The sequence below is a fragment of the Hippocampus comes genome, unplaced genomic scaffold (genome assembly GCF_001891065.2).
Source record: "Hippocampus comes isolate QL1 unplaced genomic scaffold, H_comes_QL1_v1.1 scaffold35, whole genome shotgun sequence".
Taxonomy (NCBI): domain Eukaryota; kingdom Metazoa; phylum Chordata; class Actinopteri; order Syngnathiformes; family Syngnathidae; genus Hippocampus; species Hippocampus comes.
In genome coordinates this window covers 604-8,297 of record NW_017805279.1, presented here as the reverse complement: position 1 = coordinate 8,297, position 7,694 = coordinate 604, and the positions used below count along the sequence as shown (strand labels likewise).

The 7,694-nt window shown below is 46.9% G+C and overlaps 1 protein-coding gene across 1 annotated transcript; it reads left to right on the top strand.

The window, feature by feature from the left end:
* Positions 1 to 1,861: 1,861 nt before the first annotated feature.
* On the top strand, positions 1,862 to 7,018 carry bmp8a (bone morphogenetic protein 8a). Its single transcript, XM_019870890.1, has 7 exons — positions 1,862 to 2,700; positions 5,105 to 5,297; positions 5,727 to 5,875; positions 5,945 to 6,124; positions 6,204 to 6,283; positions 6,355 to 6,465; positions 6,623 to 7,018. The coding sequence occupies exons 1-7, from the start codon at positions 2,250 to 2,252 to the stop codon at positions 6,770 to 6,772; spliced, it is 1,314 nt and encodes a 437-aa protein (XP_019726449.1). The 5' UTR covers positions 1,862 to 2,249; the 3' UTR covers positions 6,773 to 7,018.
* Positions 7,019 to 7,694: the final 676 nt, after the last annotated feature.

The window sequence follows — 7,694 nt, the reverse complement described above, 5'->3', positions numbered from 1 at the left end:
CCCCCCCCAGACATTTATATGAAAGACATTTTATTTATTAATGTCCCCCTCCCACAAGATGCTGCATTACCGTGCAAACACGAGTAGGAGCAAAGGACAAGTTGTGTAAAATGAAGAAAAAAAAAACTAAAATTATAAATCTGTTTTTTTTGTATTAAAATGATGCTTGCAGTAAAAAAAAAATCTATAGTGTTTGCATTTGTTGGACAAATGTTTTGAGACACGTACAGGAAGTGCAAGTCATGTGGACAAGCATTCACATTCAGACCTAACATTTACATTTTTGTAACGCAGGAGGAAGCTGGAGTCCCTTCTGAGAGCAGCCACACAAAGAGCCCAGATTCTAACCGTGACCCTTCCGAACTGTGAGGCAGACGTGCTAACCGCTCTTCCACCATGATGCCCCAGGCCGGACATTTCTGAGTAATTCTCACGTTGAGATAAGGACACGCCCGGTTGGTTCTGCGGTAGCAAGCCGAGAAGAAGCCAGCGTAGTTTCCAACTTCTGTGAATATTTGCTCCATCTCTTCGACACACACACACACACACACACACACACGATGATCACAACTGTGTTTAGACCTCGCGTGGTCATTGCAGCCGCGAGCGCGTTGCCATCTTTGAAGCCCGGCACACACTAAAACCGCACCGCAAAACTTGACTCACTCCTTCCTTGGGGCTCACATGAACACAAAACGACCGCGCAGTGAGTGCATGTGGGACCGATGTCAAAATTAGGTGTGCGCAGTGTCAGCCAAAATTGGCCACAGAATCTGTCACGCCTGGCTAAAATGTTTCTTTGGGGCAGCTGGAAAAGGTTCCTCCTTGAAGAGTGGCTTTCAAACCACCTACACCCCCCCAAAAAAAATCTTTGAGCTCCCTAAAGTCCCAACACCGTAACCAATGGCAACATACAGTAGCTTGCGTTAACTGCGCTGAGGAAAACTTTTCTGCAATATACTTGGAGGGGGGGGGGTGGTCACTATCCCATTTTCTTGAACTCTGTACACAAATTTGGAAACATTTCCCATTTGTGACAATGGGCGGGGTTGTTGGTAAACACGGCGTGAAAGATGGACGGGTTGACGCTGCTGGGGTGCGAAAGGAAGCAGTCCTGAGGAGGAGGCGGGAGATCAACTCCTTCCCTCACAAGGAGGGGGGGGGGGCTGATGTGGGTGGAACGTGAGGAGCGCTCCCTCCCGTTACTTGAAAACTCAGCTCAGACGCTCACGCACTGCAAGCGGCGTGTGCCAAGTGTGAAGAAGCTTTTTTTTTTTCCATTTTTTTTTTTTTTTAGGAATACTGACAGACGTTTTCTGTGGATTCCTGTGAGGTTTCCCGGTTTTGTCCGAAGGGCGTACAAGAAAAGTCGGACTTCGCTACCGGTTTCACCGCACGCTCATCAGCACCTGCTCTCCTCTCAAATTAAAAGTTTGGCCGCTTCAAAGTCGGCAGGATCTGCTCCATTGCTGATTACACGTCGAGCTGCTTTTTGCGAAGCACCCGGGAATTCCAGACGTTTGGAGACGTACACGCAGGGAGGTGAACGGCTCACTTGAACTGAACCAGAGCGGCTCGGAGCAGAAGAGAGAAACTCAGGAGGTGACTGTCCGTTTACTTCGGAGGAGAACACCCACAGAAGACTCCAGACGAGGCAAAAGTTGGAATGGAGGTCAATGGCTTCTTCAATCTTGTGCAGAAGACTCCTAGCCGATAAGTTCTTTTTCTGGTCTCAGTCTGCCCGAAGTTGAAGACTGACAACTGAGAAGACACTTGATCAACTCAAGTCCAGTCAGTTTGAGAGCTTTAGGTTTGGTTGACTACTCATTGTCCAATGTTCAGCAACAATAATTAGCAGAAGAAGAAGAACAGGTCTATCTCGAGTAGAAAATCAACAGAAGGGGGGTCCAGATTCGGGAAAATTGGGGTGGAGACCTAACGGAAGAAACTGAACATTCTCTTCATGGTCCAGCTTGTAGCAGAACTCTGAGGAGGATCTGGACTCGAGAAGTTTGGATTGGAGAGTGGCATTCAATGAGAAGGTTGGAGAGAGAGAAAGAACGCGACCATCACTTTCAAAGTATAGGGGACTCGGGAAGGATCCAGACTAGGGAAGACAGGAGTGGAAGTGCACAGCACGAGGACTAGAGAAAAAAGGAGCGAGTGAACCATCATCTCCACCATTTGAAGAGTTTTGGGAGCCAGCAGACAGGAGGTGAACGTCTCCAGAAAGAACAAGCCAAAGCAGGATGGTGACGTGTCCGACCCAAAGCGGTAGCCGACAACGTGGCGTCCGCCAACTCCTGCCCAGGAACATGGTCCTGTTTCTGGTCCTGCTCCTGCCGCTGGCCCAGCAGGCCGAGACGGCAGTGCACTCCAGCTTCCGGCGTCTGAGCGGCCGCGAGAAGAAAGAGATGCAAAAAGAGATCTTGTCCATCCTGGGCCTGCCGGGCCGACCCAGGCCTCACCCGCCGCTTAGGCCGCCATCGTCAGCGCCGCTTTTCATGCTGGACCTCTACCACGCCATGGCGGTGGACGGTGAGGACAACTCGGCCTCCGCCAACGACGTCATCAGGCCCGGCGTGCACCGGCGGAGGGCGGCCGTCCACCACCCGGCGCTGCCTACCCTCAGCACGCACACGCCACCGCTCGGCACCGTCGTCAGCGAGGCCGACACTGTCATGAGCTTCGTCAATTTGGGTGAGTGCAAACGGAGTCGTGTTGCGGGAAGCATCATGACAAAGTATCTTTGTTTTTATGGAGAGATGCTGCGGCCGTGTCAATCCTAACTAACACATTGTGATGTTTTCCCAAAGATGTCATGAGAGATGCATATATTACAAAATTGACTTTACTATAACTTCAATATTTTTGTGAGCGATACCATTGCCACGATACGGGAGATACTTGATATCAGCGATTCCCTCAAGTTATCAGTGTAAAACAGTCAGCCTGTACAAACGCGTTTTACAATTGCAACATTTTACCAATTATATAATTGTCAAGACTCGTGAGGAAAAACATCCATGGTATATCAAAATGTAAAAATAGAATAGAAATAAAAATGGATATAAATGTACAGAACGATACCTCTACTAACAAACTTTACTACATCACAAGGTTAGGGTTTCATTTGGAAGTAGTAGAATTTTAAAATAGGGTTTGGATTTCTGATAAGGGTTTTAAACTAGGGTTTGCATTTGATAGCCGGGTTTTTGATTAAGGTTAGGGCTACAAAGTAAGGTTTGAAACTACGGTTGGATTTTCAACCTAAAAGTAAACTAAACTGAATTCAGAGTTGAGTGAAGTGGTGTGTGGGTGTGTTTGCAATTGCAGAGTCGTGCTGATGCCTATCTGTCCTTGCATAAATATTAGCCTGCCTCTTCGGATCGCCTCCTTCCTGCAACAGGACAGCTTGGTGGGAATGCTCTTTAAGCTTCAAGTGTTGTATAAACCACCGCCCAACCCCCCGCGCCCCCCGCCCCATGTGTGTTTTGCTCATGCGAGTACACCCTGGAATTTATCAGTCAACGCTGCACACAAACATCGTTTGATGGCCCAGAGCGGCCGCGTTGTGCAAACACCGGCCAGGCTCGCAGACAGGCCGCCCTCCATTCATCGAACGTTGCAAAAGCTTCTCACCTGCCGCTGCCCGGTGGCACGGACACGGACTTTCTTTCAATTTGCGCACATCGTGACCTCATCCGAGCATGACCCCGTGCGCACGCCAGGGAACACACAGCTGCAGTCGATTAAAGGGCCCGAATGACACGCACCGGTAAGGCAGCCGGCCGGACCGAGCGAGATGAAAATGCGGCTGCGGCGGCAAGCGCTAAAAATACGACAAAATACAAGGCAGGCCTGCAATTAGTGGTGTGTGTGCGCACTGCAGCTGCTGTGGTGCGGAGCACAGTGTCTCTAATTACTGCTCTTGTGTGCGTGCGCGCGCGCGCGCGCGCGAGATGCTCAACCGATCGGAGGACTTCGTATCGCTATTTAACGTCAACACACAGTGTTTGTGTAAGTCTCCAGGGCTCACTTCCTGTGTATCTGCATGCAATGTGTGTTGCATGTTTATTTATTTGCACGTCGATATGCACGCGCTGCGTCCAGTGTGTCGTGCAACTCACAGTTTGTGTGCGTGTACGTAAAGCAACGAAAAGTAGCTCCTCCACCGTGTGAACGTCACTTGTTGAGGTTTTCATCTCCTTTCGTGCGAAGTTACCGTTTACAGATTTTCAAAGCAACAATTGCTCATAAAGCTGATGTTACCAATTAATTTAGTATATACAGTAATTCAAACACAAATATTACGCAACCGAGGATCTCGCACCCATTCTGTTTCCCCTAATTTGAGGCATTTTCCACCTCGACTCGGATTTTCGAAGTGACGTTTTAAATGCCTGCCTCTTTAAGAGACGCCCTTCCCGGAAGTTGCCGTCTCTTTGGTTACCCTGAGCAAAGTGCTTTATTTTGGGCCGTCGCGCTAATTAACTCATGAACAAACAATACTGTGATGAGAAATGTATTGATTTACCATAATTTGTGATCAATTTACACACGCTGTAACTTATTAACTAAATATTTATGTCTCGTTTTTGTCGGAAGATTTTATCTCGTCTTTTAGGCTTCACCTTTACCGGAAGTGTATCTCCTTCGATTGGTTGGCAGGAAAAGAACTTCCGGATACATACCCATAAATTGAGTTTTGTCAACCTCAAGTCCCAGGGGCCAGATCTGGCCCGCCACATCATTTTAATTGGCCCGTGAAAGCAAATTAAACATGCCAACTTCCATAATGCTTGCTAAAATCTCTACCAAAATGTAAAATTAAAAAAGAGACTTACTGAAAGCATTTTTCTTGTAACCAAAACCCTCATTACGGTAACTTCAACAATCGTTGAATGAACCGTTGTCTTTTTTATAATTTGGTTTCAGTCATAATGGCCCTCCGAGGAAAAAATGGTAACTAAAATGTGGCCCACGACAAAAATGAGTTTGATACCCATGCTACATGGCCATTTTTGTGGGGGGGGTTTTTACTGTAAAAAAATGCCTTACAACACATGGCTGCTGTCTTTTGTGTGCGTTGGTCACGTCGTAGTGGAGCAGGAACGGGACCTGCTGCAGCCGCGTCCCTATTGGAAGGAGTTCCGCTTCGACCTGACCCCCTTGCCCCAGGGTGAGACCGTGACGGCAGCAGAGTTCCGCATCTACAAGGCGCTGACGCTGGGCCAGCGGGCCAACAGAACCCTGCACATCTCCGTATACGAGATTCAGAAGGACAACAGACACAGGTACACACACTGTATTCCTCTGATTTATTTCAGAGGCTAAAGTCATACGTTTTCATTGTTGTTATAGTGACTAAAGTTCGATTTTTGCAGAAAATAGTAACTAATTAAATATTAAATTCATTTTCGGAAAGTCAAGTTTTATTGTTCAAGGAAAAAGTATGTCTTCAAGAAATTTACTTTTTCAGAAAAAGTAACATTATGGAGTGTTTTTTTTTTTCAACAAAAAGTATATTTTCAATGCTATTATCTTTTCAAGGATTATCTTTTTTTTCCAGATTTTTTTTTTTCCTTTCGGGAAGTTTTTGTTGAAAATCCTTTAAGGAAAAAAAAATCCTATTTCATATTATTTGTCATTTGTGGCCATGAAAGACCATTTGAGACTTTCCTCTGATTAAGGGTTCTATAAATGATTTAAGATGTCATTTTCAGGGACCCTGAGCTGGTGCTGCTGGACATGCAGTCCGTGCCGGCAGGCCAAGAAGGCTGGTTGGCCTTCGACGTCACCTCGGCGTCCAACCACTGGCTTCTGCACCCCCGCAGCAACCTGGGAATCCGCCTCTACGTGGAGACCGAGGAGGGTCCGCTCACACTCTTGCCGCTACTCTTTTAATATCTAATGCCCAACTTGACTCGCGCTGTCCTTCTAGATCGCTCGCTGTCTGCCGCCTGGATCGGGCTAGTGGGCCGCAGAGGTCCTCGCTCCAAGCAGCCCTTCATGGTGACCTTCTTCCGGGAGAGCCAGATCCCCTGCCGGCCCCCCCGCGCGGTCAAGACGCACCCCCGCAGGAAGAAGCCCAAATATGACCTCCCCGTACCCAGCATTCATAGTTGAGTTTGGTTTCGCACGACTTTTGCGCGAATCTTTTGTCAACAAAGGCGATTTCAATTTGGTCTTGTCCCACTCAGATCGAAGTCCCGTCAACAGTGGCGGTCAGCCATGTAAAAAACACGAACTCTACGTCAGCTTCAGTGACCTCGGATGGAAGGTGAGTTTTTTTTTTTTTTAATGGAGATATACTTAAGATATTCAAAGTTGATTTCTACTCTTGTTGTTCAGGACTGGGTTCTGGCACCCACAGGCTACTCGGCATACTACTGCGATGGCGAGTGTTTTTATCCCCTAGGGGCCTGCATGAATGCCACCAACCACGCCCTCATCCAGCAAGTAGTCAGTACCACTGTCTTTGTCATTTATTCGTGAGCTTTTACGCACACGTTTGGCATATTCTATTCTCTGAAATTCCGGACTGAATTAAATATGCAAAATAACTAGTGGGTGTACTTGACTTGAGGAAGTTTCTCGGGCATTTTACTCTGCTTGCCAGGTGCATCTGCTGAAGCCCGACGAGGTGCCCAAGGCGTGTTGCGCGCCCACCAAGCTGAGCCCCATCTCCGTGCTCTTCTACGACGACAACAACAACGTCATCCTCAAGAAGCATCGGAACATGGTGGTTAAGAACTGCGGCTGCCTATGAGACGCGCGGCCGCCGCCGCCGCCAAGACGTCGTTAGCAGCAACCAAAACCAGAGGAGAGTTGACTTTGACTTTTATTACAAGATACACACAACTATTACTTTTTTTTGGTCACACATCTTTTCTAAATAGTCCTTCCAAAACATGAAATACAATGTTGATGTACATGTTTTGTGCTTGTCACTAAGCGTTAGTGGTCCAAATTAATGAACATATTCCATAAGTTATTGCCACATGTAGATTTGTTTTTAATTAAAAAAAAAAAAAGGCCCGAGGTACTGTTGGTAAGCGCCTGATATTTAGTGGGTTTTTTTTTTACTTCTCCGCGTAGCTTGCATCACTCAGGAAAGATGAAAGAAGAGAAAGTGAAATATATGAACTTGTCATTCATCCTTTGTGCGCAATCAGAATTTGACATTTAACAGTACTAAAATGGATCTTATCATTATTTGTACCATTGTGAGTGCTGACCATGTTATCTGCAGAAAGGCAAAGTTGCTTGCACATGTGCCAGACTTCATCCTGTTCTCCGGAAGTGTAGCTGTCCCTGTGGTCTGACTTTAACCCCTCCCAAGAAGAAACAAGGGTATAAAATGGCTCCACAATCACGACCTGGGACAGCGACACTTCCGGATAACAGGATGAAATCTGGCTCATGTGCAAGCGACTTTGCCAATCTGCGGATAACAGGGTCAGCACTCACAATGCTACAAACAGTTCAAAGCTACATTGGAGCACTTTTACATGTCAAATTCCCATTACACCTGACAGTTTGTCAGCATGTTGCTTGGATACAATAAATATGTTTTTCCAACAAGACACTACTGGTGGACTTTTGCCCCTTTTGTTTACGGTCTTTCCACACATCGCCGCCATGTCGTTGGATCGACTGGTCCCAGTGTTCTTGATCCATGACATCATGTT

What these genes read in the sequence shown, in the direction of transcription:
- bmp8a (XM_019870890.1), top strand. Translation starts at nt 2,250, where the DNA reads ATGGTGACGTGTCCGACCCAAAGCGGTAGCCGACAACGTGGCGTCCGC. An exon ending in CCCCGTACCCAGCATTCATA is followed by an intron (nt 6,125 to 6,203) that starts GTTGAGTTTGGT and finishes TGTCCCACTCAG; the next exon opens with ATCGAAGTCCCGTCAACAGT. An exon ending in ACGCCCTCATCCAGCAAGTA is followed by an intron (nt 6,466 to 6,622) that starts GTCAGTACCACT and finishes TCTGCTTGCCAG; the next exon opens with GTGCATCTGCTGAAGCCCGA.